General features: G+C 43.3%; 3 protein-coding genes and 1 long non-coding RNA gene across 7 annotated transcripts in view; 1 reads left to right on the top strand and 3 right to left on the bottom strand.

Moving 5' to 3' along the window:
• Window positions 1–16260, bottom strand: part of LOC127060946 (uncharacterized) — a 340458-nt gene that overhangs the window by 18951 nt on the left and 305247 nt on the right. The window lies entirely within an intron of this gene.
• On the bottom strand, window positions 5608–15732 carry LSM7 (LSM7 homolog, U6 small nuclear RNA and mRNA degradation associated). 2 transcript variants are annotated; one of them, XM_050986266.1, is made up of 5 exons: window positions 15584–15732; window positions 15313–15403; window positions 14061–14132; window positions 6384–6795; window positions 5608–6168 (listed from the first exon to the last, which is right to left on the bottom strand). In XM_050986266.1, exons 1-5 carry the CDS (start codon window positions 15626–15628, stop codon window positions 5856–5858), a joined length of 933 nt encoding a protein of 310 aa, XP_050842223.1. In that variant the 5' UTR covers window positions 15629–15732; the 3' UTR covers window positions 5608–5855. The 2 variants fall into 2 exon arrangements, with proteins under 2 accessions (XP_050842223.1, XP_030087257.1); XM_030231397.2 differs by lacking the exons at window positions 5608–6168; window positions 6384–6795 and adding an exon at window positions 10306–11350 and having other exon boundaries at window positions 15584–15729.
• Window positions 6807–10170, bottom strand: LOC127060945 (ectoderm-neural cortex protein 1-like). Its single transcript, XM_050986265.1, has one exon. It carries the CDS (start codon window positions 8447–8449, stop codon window positions 7418–7420), a length of 1032 nt encoding a protein of 343 aa, XP_050842222.1. The 5' UTR covers window positions 8450–10170; the 3' UTR covers window positions 6807–7417.
• The window catches only part of SPPL2B (signal peptide peptidase like 2B), a 31065-nt gene continuing 30492 nt past the window's right edge, over window positions 15688–16260 (top strand). For 2 of the 3 annotated variants that reach the window (XM_030231393.2, XM_030231395.2), the window contains exon 1: window positions 15688–15846. In XM_030231393.2, coding sequence (XP_030087253.1) covers window positions 15790–15846 — 57 coding nt within the window. In that variant the 5' untranslated portion in view covers window positions 15688–15789. The remainder of the gene's footprint in view (window positions 15847–16260) is intronic. The other variant, XM_030231394.2, reaches the window with a different exon arrangement.

Here is a 16260-nt window from a genome sequence, read left to right on the forward strand (position 1 = left end):
CAAAGTGACCATTTTTACTACATCTATTACAAGTAAGATTCATTTTAGACTTCACTTTCTGTTCAACGTTTTTAGGACACTGTGATTGTAAATGACTTTGTTTCCTGCAAGAAAAGCATTTTGGTGGAGGCCTTAGAGCTGCTGCTAATGCAGTCATTTTATGTTGAACTGTGCCAACTTTTGAACATGCTGTAACCATCTCAGGGACAGAGGGATTTCTTGGCAGCGCTTCAATAATTTTTTGGCAATCTTCGTTCACATTTTCTCTGGCTAATTGCTTATATAGAATTTCTTTTAAATTTTCATCTTCTACTTGTATTTCAATTGCTGCAGCAATTTTTTTCTACAAATTGCAGAAAAGGCTCTTTAAGACCTTGTCTTATAGTGACATATCTTGGTTTTGGAGCTGCCATTTCCAGTGTTTTAGTTATAGCACTTATACTTAATTGTTGAGCCTGTGTTAAAACCAGGGGATCTCACTGTGCCTGTAAATCTGGATTAGAAAAAGGCTCTTGACTAAGCAAAATATCAACTCTTACAGCATGACAAGGGTCTTGCTGAGGTAGTTGCACATTATTTAAAGCTGTTTGCTTGGCTATTTGCTTCCAATTGTTTTTAAATACTTTATACTGCACTGGTTGAAACAAAACTGTAGTTAAATGCACAATAGCATAAGGAGACAGCAAATCTGTATTAATAATACAAATTATTTGCATTACTTCAGCAGAATTATTATTAAATTTAGCTACTTTAGACTGAAGGTCCTGCACAACCTTCCATGCAAAAACCTCATGACTATAATTTTGTCTTGAATTAGGAACTGCTTTAAACACAGGAAAAGCCATTTTACTATTAGCAACATGTATATCAACATCCTCTGAGCTCTTTGGTGGGCATATTTTTTCTACTAAATCTCAGTCTCTTGTCTCAACTGCTTTCTTTTTAACATATTCTTAACAACAAAAAGACTGACGAACAGTTACAATAACATTATAAGAAGGCAGAGTTTTTGAAACACTAAGCTTATTTTTTTAACCAGTTTTACTAAGCTTATCTCTAGTACCAGTTTTACTAAGCTTATCTCTATTACTAGTTTTACAGCAAATAGAAGTATGCATTAATTCAGACTTTTTAGTCTCTGAAATTTCTTCATTGTCACTATCAGAATCAGAATACAAAGGAGGAGAAAGAGTTAATACTTTCATGTGTTTGTGCAGTTCAGAATTAGGAGCAAGCAAAGGAATGGATGGCTCAATTTGTTTCTTTTTTAAGGTCATCTTAGCCAGCTGCTGTGCTGAAGATTCAGAGTTGGATTTACTATGAAGTTCAGCTAGTTGCTGTACGGGAGAGGGATACGTGGATTTAAAGCTTTTTGCAGACCAATACGAGGAAGCCTTATCAACTCGTTGCTCATTTCTCATAGCAACAGACTTAGCAACAGTCTCTGCAGAAAAAATTCCAGCAGAACTCTCAGGCTGAGCTTCTTTCTTCTGCTGCTCTTCAGCAACTTTGAGTTCTTCTTCTCATTCTTTTTCTACTTTTTCTAAGTCTTTTTTATCTTGCTCTGCTTTTTGCTCTTTTAAGGTGTTATAAAGTAACTTCCAAGTAGGAGATAAATCTGTAGCTGCTTTATCTCCATTCTGAATTACTTCTTAGTGTGTTTTTCTAACTTCTTTCCAAGTCTAACACTAAAAGCAGTAATTACATCAATCTTAAAATTTTGAGACTTTGCCCATATTAAAATACTACACAGAGCTTATTTCGTTATTTTAACTCCTTTTTAACAAAGTTTTCCATGTAGATAAAGCAATCTGTTCTTTGCTTGTTAAATTATTTCTTATTGTTTCCAGCGGCTCACTTTTTTCCCAGGTGTCAAAATTAGGTCTGGACTGGCAGCTGCACCCCGCTGCTCTCAGCTTTGCTGGGCTCTGACTTCACTGCCCCTCGCCCGGCAGTTCCATCATGTCGGGGTCACCAAATGTTACTGTTAGACTGGACATGACATACATATGTGATTAGGATCTAAGAAGAAAAAAGTTTTTTATTTTGCGTGTTCTCTAGCTTATATACTCTTAACAAAGCGTGCTCTTAAGTCATTAACTACATCGCAATAACTTATTATATTCATTGGTGCAAAGCAATTAACATCAATATAATTGGCAAAAGTTTTACAGAAATTTAATAAGGCACGTATACACATCTGCTTATGCACGTAGTATAGCTGACAAAAATTTTCATGTATCTTTTCTAATCTGTTTCTATGCTGATGGCCTTGTCTTCTTCTTTGCTATAGACACACTTGAAAATCATCAATTGTTATTTCTAATATTAACTCAGCTTTGCTTGCAGGCCAGCTGTCAAGCCCCTCCATAGCTTGGTTCCTCCCCATGGGTGGAGCATTGCACAATGAGATGATGTACTTTATGAGTCAGGCAGTGAGACTTGATGGCCCATTGGCAGAAGATATCCCCAGGAGGGTATCAGGGCTGAGTCATGAAATATAAAGAACACTGCCCTGCCTGTTTTTAACAGTTTATGAAGATGGTGATAGAATACATACTTTTGATTAAATCCTACTTTGTAACCTAAGACAGACACGCTCATCATCGATTGTAGACAATAGCAAAATAAGGAGTTCAGTGCATATGTTTGCTGGACAAATTTGTGTTTGTGGAGAGATGATGGTTACATGACAAAGGCCACGTAGACATGCTCTGAATAGCTGAGAATTGTAAAAGTATCGGACCCAGCTAATCTGAGGCCCCGCACCTGCGAGGACACTGTCACCTTGAGCATAGCTGTATTATGATAACAAGATGCTGTAGCTGAGGGAGAGACATGAGAAAAAGGAGATGTAAGTTGTAAGGAATGAGGAAGTAAGAATAACCAATAGACTGCTTAGCTTACAGAATATGCATGAGCTTATTACTTGTTATGCTTAAATGTCTGATGCTCTAATCAATAAATGAAGCCTGCTGAACTCTCATATTGAGCTGTCCCGAGCCTCCCTCACTGTGACATGTGTTGGCTTTCACAGCTTCAACACTAATACATTGCATAGAAAAATATGCTGAACAATATATGTAGAATAAATACAAACTTATTTTCAGGAAATCATATTACAAGACACATTACCAGGGTGAGAAAAATTGGCTGAAACCATAATAGTGTTAACACCTGTCAGCTTAAGTCAATCTCCCAATGCAGGGACAGTCGAAGCACTGGCTTTAACGACATGATCACACCTCTTATTTTTATTTTAGCTGCCAGGTTAAGCCCTGAGGGCTGTGAATGGATACAGGACTAGTCTTCTTAAATACAGTTTAAACTTTCTTTTCTTCAGAAAAGACAAGATGCCAGAAGTGACACCAAAGAGAGTGACAAGAGCAAGGAGAGGATTTGGCAAAAAACAAAGAATAACACAGGGCTGGCTGCAAAACACCAGGATCCAGGCAGTCTCTGGAATGCAGGAAGGCTGAAAAGAGTTGGGGTAGAGGCTGGACAGGGCTTCACTGCAGTGTGTCTGAGGCCTAGGTGGTGAATTTCATTACATCTATAGGCAGTTAAGTCACTTCAGGAGTTGTTTCCTATAATTCTTTTAGGATTATTCTTTTACTACTACTCTATAATCATTCATCCCGGAACAACAGGGTATACCAGCCACAGACCACTGTATAAAGAGAAGAGGGGTTGAACAAGCTGCTGAAGTTATGACTCCTATCTGTGATTATCTCAAAGCCTTCCCAAAAGGTTAATGAGATAATAAACGAAAACTGGGAAAGATTTAACCAATTTGCAGTTTCAAAAGACAGTGGCATTCATTGCCAGCCACCCCAGGAATGGACTTGCATTTGAAAGGTACTGGTTTGAATGGCAAATAAGTTTTCACTTGGAAAGTATAAAATGGTCAGGCTCTGGGATAAACCATTTCTGCAGCTAAGGCTGGGTTAAATGATACAAGCTGTATTCACTATATGAATTATTCAAAATAGCTCTAATGTCAGAAAGATTTTGCTAACTGAATGTCCACTCAGGGAAAATTCTTCCAAAATGGAAAGGAACTAAATTCTTCCAAATGCTCTTTTTTCCACCAGAAATTATACGTAATAAATGGAAGCTTTCTATATGAATGTAATAATTTTGTTGAGATTTCATTTTTAAAATTGGAAAATAGGAGCATTACAACACTATCATTTTACCTGGATAGTTTAGGAGTTGGATGATGTAATTTCTTGCATAAGTTCTAATTTTCAGAATTTATAGTATAACAATAAATTTTAAGTAACTATAAAAAAATTAATTACACCAAAAAAGAGTCTGGTTTATGTACATTTTGCATGAAATCTTTTTATACTAGCAGATCATATGTCAGTAGGAAAATCTTTGAACCTTGCTGGCAGCCTGACATCATGTAACTCAAACGTTGAACCAGTTTTCCCTTGAAGGACTCTGGAATTTGAGTCTGCAGGCTGCAATGATGGAAGGCAGGCAGCCACCCTCCCTCTGTGGAACATCAGCCTTGAGCAGGATGTCACCTCACCCCTGCTATCTGCCCTTTGGTGAGGTGAAAGACCTTTCATTGGGATCCCTGTGTAAGAGTTCGCCCTTGTCCCTTCAAGTACGATGCTTTCTTTTAAAGCCCCAAATGATACATGATAATTTCATAATTCAAAAGAATTATACAGTCTCCAGGACACAACTGGCCTCTGGGCCTGGAGAACAGGCCCAGCCTTGGCTGCTGCAGCTCCATCATGGGATCCCCAGCTCTGGGGGGGGGAGCTGGCGAGGAAGCCAAACCAGACCTAGAGGGCTCCATGTCTGCAGTCCTGCTGTACTGACAGAGCTGTCACAGTGGCAGGGTTGCTTTTCACCAACACCTCTCAGGTTTTAAGGCCTCTCCCCTTCTCTGGAGATGTTAATCATTCAGCTCAGGAGCTCTCTTCCTGTGTCACATCAGAGAACAGACTGACAGCACAGTGCTTGCAGTGCAGCCTCCCAGCTCGCTTCTGTTGCACCAGTTCGGCAGTCACTCTCTCCCTCTCCACACTTGGGAGGCCTGAGTGCCCTTGGAAATCAATCCCTACCGCCCTAAGGCCATAGTTCTGCCCAGGAAATGCTCTTCCTCATACAAAGTCTTTAATTACAGCCATGTGCAGGACCCTGCTCCTTGCAACCTCATTTTAGTGCTTTGGGATGGGCATTTTTATCCTGAGTCTCTGCAGCTGTGAAACCAAAGACAGCTAAGGAAACTGAAGCCAGATTCTTAAGACTCAATGTGCAAATGTTCATCATCACATACCTGAATTCATAAATCCAGAACAGTCTCTGTGCTTCTGTGGTGCTCTTCAGCCTTGACTAAAGATAATTTTAGCCATAATTACCCTGTGAAACTTGCTTATTTCAGGCTAAAATGGAACTGATATTAAGTATGGCTTGACAGCAATTGCTGTTTGGGTTTTTGGGTTTTTTAGGATCTGTCTACTGCACTGTGCTTATAATCCTGCTGAAGATTCCCTTGACACCCATTTGATTATTTAAATCCTATGACAATTTCTAACAATGAGGCAGTGATTTTCCAGCTGTTCAAAGAACAGAGAGACACAGAGGTTAAAGGCCAGAACAGCCCTTTACTGAGCATCAACCCTAAGGACTTTATATACTCTAACAATACCAATCACCATTTTCAATAATGACCTGCAGCCTTTGTGTAGACAAAGTTTGCACAGGCTTTTGCTTAAAGTTCATTTGTCAAGTAGAAGAAAGAAGGTGAAATTACAAAGGAACAAAATTTTTAAAATGTCACAGGCCAAAGTTGATGCAATCTAACTCCCTTCAGCTGTAAAGATCTTCCACTCTTATGCCCACGTATCAAATCTTCGCACAGAGACACAGCCATGAATAGGAAGGGGGCAAGGGAGTTTGTTGTCTATGACCTGGCACACATCAGTGTAGGGATCAAAGAGGACTACAATGGGGAAGGTGCTGTTTCCCTTCCTCTGTCCAAGGAGATAAATTTGTCCATTCACGGTGCTGCAACCCATGAAGAACTTCTGGGTCAAGCAGTCCTCATTCACCTGGGTCCATTCATCTGTCTCCACATCAAATCGAAAAGCTTCCCCTCCTATAGTGTACAGAGCCCCATTCAGGGATGTGATGCAGAGGTCATACCTGAGAGAGAAGAAACCCTTGATCAGAATCAACAGAAATATTTGGACCCTGAAATATTCAGGGTTACCTTGGTCCTCAGATCAGAGGTCCTGTTTAAAGAGAATCACAGAAGTGCTGCAGGGACAGGACATGGATTTCTACACTATAACCTCTTCTTGGAGCGGGACCACTAGAATCCTTCATCTTCTGTCAGATCCCAGATTTTTATTTCTTACCTTGGAAGAGGGGAGAACGAGATGACATCCCAGCTGTCTGTCTCCGTGTTCAGCCTTTGCACTCCATCATATACGTGTCCATTCTCATCCAGGCCACAGACCACATAGATCCTGGTTCCCACACTGGCCGCATCGCCTCTCTCCACGGGCTGAGCCATAGGGCTCATGCTTTCCCACTCTGACTCCATCAGAGCCATGCGCTCCACTGCTGGGATTATCCCTTCATCTGTGCTCCCTCCGAGAACGTACAAGTAGAGCCCTACTCCTACTGCACAGTGGCTATTGCGGGACTTCTTCATGGCTGGCCCTTCCAGCCAGCAATTGTCCAAGCAGTTGTAGATGAGCACCCAATCCACACTGTACCACACAAATTCATCCCGGAAATATCCTCCTGTCACAAAAAGGAAGCTCCCTGGAAGCACAGCAAAGAAAATACTAGTCATGTGAAGGCTAAAAATTGCTCCTGATAACTGGGGTTCTCATTTCACCCTGGGCTGTACTGATAAGGTGTAAGATGAGGAGAGAAAAATCACTGCTCTATCAATCAGTTTGCAGTATTTAATTCATTTGGCCTATGGAATGCAGCCAGTCTTTCCAAGCCTGCTCCCATTTTTGAACAGAATCATGGAAACACAGTTTGGCTAGAATCTCAGAGATCTCAATTCCAAACTCCCACCAGAAATGGGACTATTACCAACACTAATACAGGAAGCCATAGTATTGAGCTGGCTTGAAAGTCTCCAAGTATGAAGATTTCCCAACATCTGTGGCTAAGTTTAATGTAATGGCAACTATAAATCAGAAGTCGCCTGTCATATGTCTAAATCCCTACAAAAGAGAAGGCCAAAAAATACACTGCTTAAAGCCAAGTCCTTAAACTAATTCCAGATAAAGCCAAGGTAAGGCAAGGTAAGGAGCTTGGTAGACTGCATAGTTTCTGCTATAGGAGAATAGTGTTGTCTAGCATTCTCCCAGGACTAAGGAAGAAAAAATACATTCTTTGAACAAATATGAACACCAATATGAATGAGGTTTTAGCAATGCTGAGCACAACAGTTTAACAGCAACAGTTGGACTCCCTGCATTTGGGACTCAGTCTCAACTTCTGTTTGCATCTGTTCAGTTTTCCTTCTCTGTAAGTTACCTACTGCTGCCACTGCATACTGGGTGAGGTTCTTGCGCTGCAGTGGAGAACAAGCCTGCCAGGTCCCTGTTTTAGGTTGAAAGAGAAATAATTCTTGCTGTTCCTTGTCATGCTTTCCTCCCAGGACATATAAGGTGTCATAGCTCCGGCCAGTGTAAGGACACAGTTTCGGATTTTGCCAGCTGGGTGGGGGACAGCTGTCTAACTTCTTTATTAGTCTGGAAAAGATATCTGTCTCTCCAGCACACTTGCTGCGTTTCACCAAGATATCGAGGAAGGACAAACTCAGAAAAGTGACCCTGACTTCGCCCACCAAATCCAGAAATTCCTCCTCTCTTGTTGCTGGGTCCTCCATTATCCAAATCATAATACTGTCAAAAACCACATCCTCTCTTGAAATGAAGAGGTCATCACTCTTCAAGAGCTGCACCAGCATTTCCTTGGGTAATGCCTTAAATTCTTCCTGGCATATCACATCCCCCCAGTGAGTGAGAGCCACATTCATAGCAGACACATATAACTCTGTAAAGGCAAAATGCTGTGAGTAGGTCATCAAGCCCAGGCAATTTGAAACATGCAGTTCTCTCTCCAGAAATTTCTCACACAACAGTTTCACCCTGTCAAACTGAAAAAAATCAGCTGTTTCCAGTAAGCTGGTCACATTTTCTTGACCTATGAGAACTTTGGCTGTGCGAGTGAATTCGAGTAGTGCATGAAATGGCACTGCATCGATGCCTTTGATCACTATGTGCTGTTCAGAGCTCTCCCTTGCTCCTCCAAAGAACATGGCTTCAAAATATCGACTGTGTACTGAAAGCACCCTACGGCTGACCTGGAAGAGTCTCTCTCCAACCTCAAGAATTGTGTCTGCAATCATTTCTGTCTGAGGTCCCAGCTCCTGTGGCTCTTGTGCAGGCTCCATGCTTGTAGACTGCCAGGCAGTTAAAATTAACTCAGTCTTATGCAGCCCTTTCCATCTCTGGAAACACTATCCCCCTAGCTAGGATAAGTATGAGATAAACCAATCTTGTCCTAAAAATAGGATGTTTTCTACTCTCCTGCTTTGTTCTTCTGTGTTTTCTGCTGCTTTCTACACAGCATTAGCAGAACAGCTGTATAACCTAAAAATTACAGATTTGACTGGCATCCACTTTTACCGGGTAAGGCCACAAAGCAAATAAGGGGAGCCATTAGCCAAGCAAAGAGCCTGGGCTAAAAAGAAAAAACAGGAGAAAAAACCAAAAGATTCCTAAGCACTGAGTAAATATAAAGAAGTTGTAGAAAACATTGAACCCATTTGGAAAAAAGCAACCACTACCTCATCTTTCGTTAGTTCAAGTTTAACCAAATACCAAAGTGATTACAGTTTTTATTACATATCTAACTTTAATAAGAGAAGAGGAAGGAGTGAGTCCCCATTCAAACCCAGATGGCTTCACATGTTCAGTCATCCTTAATCTGAAAGCACTAAATAAACACAGATGTGGGACAAGCAACAGCTAATGTCACTGAATTTTTCCAAAGCTATTGGGTGAAGAGACTTGCATAGGGACCTTGAAGTAGAGTCCCTCACCCAAAGAGCCCATATAAGCAAGACTCACTCCCAGTTCTTGGCAGAGCTCAGCAAACAGAAGCTGTGCCAGTGTCTCACCATGCCATCATAAAAACTTTCTTCCTCATTTCTCGTCTGGATCACCCTTCTTTTAGCTTAAACCCCTGTCCTATCACAACAGGCCCTGTTTAAATGTCTGTCCCCTATTATTTTCATATTCTTCTTTTCAGGTACTTGACTCCCAAGTATAACTTCAAAGTCTGTGCTACAGAAAAGGAGAGCCATGCAGCTCACAACAGACCAAGCCACCAACCACCTGAGCAGGAAATGTTGGGAACATGCCCCCACATCCTTGACCCACAGCTTCAGGCAGATCTCCCAGCACTGAGAGCCCAGAATCCACCCCAGAGAGCCCCAGCAGGTCTGTTTCTGATACTATACTTAAGAGTGCAAAAATAGATTGCTGGTGTGATGCCAATAATGTGCTGCACTTTCTCCCACCTAAAAGGACAGTTCAAGACTCTGCACAGGCCGATGGCAAGCAAATTCTACTCCTCACGCTCTAAATGAGGATTCTCTTTTCAATTGTGCAGTTTCACAAGCAAGTTTTGTAGCATTAGAAAGAAACTAGGTTGTGAGGAGCACAAGTTTATAGACAACTCTGTGAGCCCCCAGATTAAAATCCAGATGCACCCAAGTACACACAGGCAATACATTACACACATAAAACCTGGTCCCTAGTTTCAGAGCTTTCTGGAAGTCAGATTCACTAAAATGAAATTTACTCTAAGTTCCCACTCATTTTGGAGCTGACCCAGGAAAGGCTATGTGTGGGAGAAAAGCGCTATGGCCAAAATAACCAATACAACCTGTACTTGCCATGCGTTCTTGACACCCTTCAGGAACAAAACTGCTGCTGCCAGCAAAACAATTCACTCTGCTACAGCCTCCTCACAAAGGGTCCTCTATAAAGGCAAGAGCAGGTGGCAGAAGCAGGTTACAGGCTCCAGGCACAAACCTCAACCCAGTAGTCTTTAAAATGCTTCAGAAGAGGGACAAGATGCCTTTTCCATCAATTCCCTGTTTGAAGTACAGCTCCTGCTCTGGTCCCTCATGATCCTGCAGTGTTTATACACCTCCTGAACTAATTTAATTTAGATTTATGGCTGCAGAACTGTAATGTCAGCTGTAGTGCACTTTTACAGACTAAAAACCAGACATTTAGAAACAGATCAATTTGTCTTTATTCACTTAGAACTCCTCAAATCTTGCATTTTCTGCAGTATAAAAGAAATAAAAATGTTTGCTTACAAATCAAGTTATAACAGGCAAAACAGTGGAGAGGTACAATATAAAAATATGCAGTACTTCCAGACACTGCCTACAACTGAACAAATGTTAGGATATTAAATATTCTCCCCCTAAAATTGCAAGTAACAAATAGCTACCTCCATAAGGTTTAGGTCACTCAACCAAGAATTAACCCACAAGTTAGACCAGTCCTCTGTAGAAACGGGTGAGTCTGCTGATACACAGATCACAGCCCACCAGTTCTGGAACAAGTGCTGAAAAAGACCTTCTTGGCTACATCCCTTGTAAAGGTGATGACACTATACAAGAAGTAATTTTCCTGCACAGAAGAGACTGAACTCAACAGCAGAAGGCTACAACATAATGCTTCGCCAGCTGAGTACTGATATCTAAGAGGAAGAAAAACGTGTTCTACTGTATTTAGGCTTTTAATTTGGATTAAAGGCATTTTAATGTATTTAAAAATGGAAAGAATATAACCAATATTCAGGGCATTTGTAACTAATTTTATGGGGTTGTTTCAAAACTCACAAGATCAAGAAGGTCTCAGACAATTCAGGACAATATGTTCTCTTCTGTCAGCTCTAAACAACATAGTTACACACTTATTTGGGGGTGGGAAGAAAACAAGAACATGCTTCTTACATTCCCCATCCTCTCATCATTTATGAAAGCCACAAAAATAAAAGTTGACTTCTTTCACACTAACAAATATGCATTCAAACTTCCCCCCCAAAACAGGAAGCTTCTCACACACTGATAGTTTTCTCCAATGACTTGCACCCCTGAAGTTTTCAGAGACAATTCAAAGAAAGCATTAGCCATCCTGCTGCTGAATAAAAGGGTTTGGAATAGCTTCCATTCCATCCTGTGGACAAATAAGAACCACAGAAGTCCCTCTGCAAACCACAAGTCCCAGCTGACGTGTGTCTTCTGTTAATTTAAATTGATCATCCGGATCTAAAAAGCAGAGATCCATGGTTAGAACAGGAAAATAAGAAAAAGAAACCAAATTATATCAACTTCAAAAGGCACAGACAGGCATGTTCTTTCCTGACATAACTGCTTTGTTTTATTGAACACATGGACCATGCAGATGATGCAGCAGTGACATCTGATGTTTTCAAGACCTTACCTACAGTAAGCAGCAATGAAGCTTGTTTTGTATGCAACAAAAAGTAGAACACATTTATTAAAGAATTCATAGGCCTCTAACTAATAATATACATTCATCCCACTTCAAATGTCATTATAGAAAAACATCTGGAGATTAATGCAAATCAGAAAATGACCCTGACTTCTCAATGCACTAGGGAAGAGAGCACCAGTCCATTTTCAGACCAGGCCAAACAGGGCTGGATTGGGACAGACAAACACTTACAAACCAACCACTTCTATCTTCCATATAGAGATATCTCTGTATTCAATAGAAATGAACAACACATTTTAAAACTCTCTTTTAAAGATGAAATTAAAAGCTTCAGGTGTTCCCTTTTAAACAGGTAGTATTCTCCTACCTGTTTAAAAGGGAACACTACTACAGTGTTCAAAAACACTGTCTCATCAAATGATAGGTTTTGTATCAGAGAGAAGAAGACACTTTATTCAAGCTTTAGAGGACAAGGGCAGCCAATGAGATAACTATAGAGGAGCTCAAGCAAGGACTACCAGGGATGTTCTATCACAGTGTTTAACCTAACTTCTGCTGCAGAATCACCTTTAAAGGTCTAGTACAGCCACCCTGCAACATGCAGGGATATCTTTAACTAGGCCCAGTTGCTCTGAGTCCCATCTTTGAATGCTCCCAAGCATGGAGCACCTCCCACCTCTCTGAGCAACTTGTCTCAGTGTTTTTATCACACTCATTATAAAAAAACCTTCTTCCTTATATCTACATCTTCCTTATATCTATATCTTCTGTTATATCTACATCAACCCTCCTTTGGTTTCAACCCATTACCTCTTGCCCTGCCACAATTGGGCCTGCTGAAGCATTCACCCCCTGGCATTTCCTTTTATGTCCCTTTAAAACTTTAAGGCCACAATACCATCGCCTCAAAGATCTCTCTTCTTCAGGTGAAGACCCCAGCTCTTCCAGCCTGGCTCCAGAGAAGAGGGGCTCCAGCCCTTGGAGCACCTCCGTGGCCTCCTCTGGCCTGGCTCCAGCAGCTGCACATCCTCCTACTGTTGTTCCCCAGGGCTGGTGGCAGCTTTGCATGCGAGGTCTCACCTGCGCAGGCAGAGGAGCAGAATCCCCTCCCTGGGGATGAATCCCCCATCCCTGGTAGGGATGCAGTCAGGATACAGCTGGCTTTGTGAGCTGCAAGCACATATTGTCCAGCCTCTTATCCACCAGCAAGTCCAAGTCCCTCTCAGCAGGGCTGCTCTCAATCTATTCATCCCCCAGCCTGGGTCTTGCTGAAGCTCATGAGGTTCCTGTGGACCCTCTTCAAAAACTTATCCAGGTCCCCCTAAATGGGCCCATCCTTCAGGTGTGTCACCTGCAGATTGAGGGTGAACTTGATCCCACTGCCTATGTCACTGACAGACACTATACAGTACTGGTCCCCACAGAGATTCCTGAGGGACACCCCCCCTCACTGATGTTCATGAGGACATTAAGCCATTGACTACTACCCTCTGCACATGACCATTCAACCAATTCCACATTCACCAAGCAGTCCACCCATCAAATCCATTTCTCTTCAATTTAGGGAGAAGGATGTTGTGGAGTGTGGCAGCAGCTCTCAGGCCACAGAGAGCAACAGACAACTTTCCCAGGCCTTTCTGGGAAGAGGCTGTGAGAAGATCAGAGAAAAGAATAAGAAAAAATTCTTATCTTGGCCTGCTGCACCTGTTATTGTGAACATGTGGAATGAGTTATGGAGATTTGTTTACCAAAGGGTAATTTCTTAATTAGCCAATGGGGATAGTGTTTGGATTGGAGGACCAATTAGGTCCAGATGTATCGTAACGGTCTATAAAAGCAATGGGTTTCTTAATATTGATACATATACATATATATATATAGATAGATAGATAGATAGATAGATAGATAGATAGATAGATATAGATAGATATAGATAGATATAGATAGATAGATAGAATAAAGATATTGATCAGCCTTCTGTGAATCATGGAGGCAATGCTAATTATTACCCAGCCTGGGGCCCACTGCTGTGACAGCGGGCGCTTGTGTCAAAGGCCACTGGGTCTTTCAGACAGGATTTTTCCCTTGGTAAAGCCATGGTGGATGTCTAAAATACCTCCCTCCTCCAAATGTCTTAGCAGAGCTCAAAGGAGGATCTTTACCATGATCATCACAGGCACAAGAGGTCAGGCTGACAGGACAGTAGTTCCCAGGCTCCTTTCTACCCTTTTGAAAAATGTTTTCAATGTTCCCCTCTTTCCCATTATCTGACTGCCATCACTTTTTAAATGCTTTAGAGTAGCTTGGGAACTGTAACAGCCAATTCCCTCAGGAGCATGTTATCAGGTCCCATAGACCCGTCACCTTATGTCTTTTTTTACAAGATAGTTATCGCAAGCATGCTGCGGTTTGGGTGATGGTAATCTACAGTTTCTGCTGTTTCACTTACAGAGCTGTAAGATTTCTGTCAAGAAAACCACTCAGGGAGCGGAAGCTTTCCAAAGATTGCACATTACTTACCACGCATATACTCAATGGTACCATCCAGCACAAGGTTCAGAAGAGGGTCAAATCCTTTCAAGACACCGCTTGCTATTGAAGACCACACAGAAAACAATGATTAGGACCAAAACAAGGTATACAGCAACATAAGACTTCATGAAAGGTAGATTCAGTCCTCCAGCCCTGTTCCCTCCTTCAGGCAAGTCCAAAAAAATGAGGCCAGAGATATTAAACAGTGTCTATCAATGGCCAGTACACAAAAGCTGGTCTGCATTGCACCAATTAAAACTTACAGCTTTTTCAATCAATTCTTCCAAATGTTCTTCAAGACACTAACATTTTTACTTTCAGACAATTTCAAGGGCCTTTTAAGAATACTGTGTAACAAATCAGTACAAGTCACACACACAAAAAAAGAAAGACAACTCCAAAACAAAATAAATATCCTTAATGAAAGGATATGGTTAAAAATGAAGCAAGACCATATTTTAAGTTCTTTCCTCAGAAACCTCATCTTCCAGGTGCCCTCCTGGCACATCATGTCTTTAACATAAGCACTGCCTCACACGAAGGCACTGCAGATAGACCAGTACTTTGTCCTAATGGAGAACGTGATTCCACAAGACTAGTCACTAAATATATTACAAAATTACACAGAGCGACTTCCGAGTTTGATAAATACACTTCTCAGTAAGGAGATAATAACTTCAAACCCTTATAAGCACAAGGTTGCAGTGGAGTTTGAAAATGCAGCACATAGTAAACTCAGACAAACAAGTGCCTGCGGGTGGCACCAACTGCACTGGGATGTACTTGCCCAGCTAGGAAGGGGCGGGGATGCAAAGGCACCGTGGCATATACGGAACCACGAACTCCCGGCATGCTTACCATGCCAAGAGATGAAAGGCACGACAGTTGTATTAATTGTTACACCCATAAATGTTTCTTTGTTCCTTTAAGTGCATCCTTGCAATGCAAAAAGAAAAAAAACCAACAACCCCAGCCAAAATAAGGCTGCTCAAAACAACTAATAAAAGAGGAGCTGCACAGATGAGCCATAAAAGTGCTCCCAGGACATCAATGGAATACTTAAAGGAGAGAAGCTTCACACCAGTAACTGCAACCACTCATAAGTAAAAGCACCCGCTACTCCTCCGCTTCCCTTGATGGGAAAGCAGGGTGAGCAGGAGGGCAGAGCTGAAAGGCATCGGCTGAAGGAAAACGCCGAGAGGCCGAAGAGCTTCGCGCTGCAGCCACGCGCCGGGCTCACCTTCCCGCCCGCCCTGGAACTTCACCCGGATGGTCTTGTCGATGTACTTGGAGAGGTCCAAGATGCTCTCTTTCTTCTTCTTCTCCTTATCCTACGGCAGAGCACAGACGGCCCAGTTAAAGCGCGCCATCGGCGGAGACACAGACCCGGAACGCTGCTGCGGGATCCCGCGGGGGCGCGGCGGGGGCGCGACGGGGGCGCGACGGGGGCGCGACGGGGGCGCGACGGGGGCGCGACGGGGGCGCGACGGGGGCGCGATCCCTTTCCTCACCGCCATCTTCCCTGCGCCGCCACCGCCGCCACCACCACTCGCCATTTCATTCGGCACCGCCAGAAGTGACGTAATGCCCCGGCGGAGGCGGTTGGCGGCTCGGGGTGCCGGGGCGGGACGTCCGGGGCGGGCTCTGGGTGCCCGGTGCTGAAGGGTCCGGCCCGGCCCAGGTCGGAACAAAGCAGCGGCGGCTCGGCAGGCTCGGCATGGCGGCGCGGCCGGCCCCGCTCCGTCTCTGGCTGTTCCTGTATCTGCTGCCGCAGGTCAGTGGCTGTGCTGAGCCGTGCGCTCCCCGAGCTACGCGTGAGCAGCCCGGCTGAGGGCGGGGAGCGGCCCCGGGCGCAGCCGGGCCCGGGCGGGCTGAGCGGCGCGTCCGAGCCCGGAGCCGCCTCCCGTGGGCGCTCGGAGGTGCTGCCGGGGCCGAGCCGTGGCCGCAGGAGGGCAGCGGAGCGCATGGGGCTGCCGGCCCTGCCCTCCGCGATTTGGCAGTATTGATATATCTATGGGTCTGGGGTTGTTTGAGACTTTTTTATTCTTTGTGTAGTAACTAGCGTTTTCCTCGTAGTTCCTAAAACTTCGGGCCCCCCGTGGACCCAGCCCAGCATCCTCGCCAGGCAGCCCCAGGGAGGGGAGAGTAGCCGAGCCCCCGGGCCAGATCCCTGCAGTGACGGCTCTGG

This window comes from Serinus canaria, chromosome 28, assembly GCF_022539315.1.
Source record: "Serinus canaria isolate serCan28SL12 chromosome 28, serCan2020, whole genome shotgun sequence".
Taxonomy (NCBI): domain Eukaryota; kingdom Metazoa; phylum Chordata; class Aves; order Passeriformes; family Fringillidae; genus Serinus; species Serinus canaria.

Bases quoted from the DNA above. Each gene is read 5' to 3' on its own strand.
- LSM7 (XM_050986266.1), bottom strand. From the start codon at position 15,628: ATGGCGAGTGGTGGTGGCGGCGGTGGCGGCGCAGGGAAGATGGCG. The intron at 15,404-15,583 runs GTGAGGAAAGGG...GCTCTGCCGTAG, and splicing joins GCGGCGCAGGGAAGATGGCG to GATAAGGAGAAGAAGAAGAA. The intron at 6,169-6,383 runs GTAAGAAATAAA...CTTCTCTCTCAG, and splicing joins TCGTTCTCCCCTCTTCCAAG to GTATGACCTCTGCATCACAT.
- LOC127060945 (XM_050986265.1), bottom strand. From the start codon at position 8,449: ATGGAGCCTGCACAAGAGCCACAGGAGCTGGGACCTCAGACAGAAATG.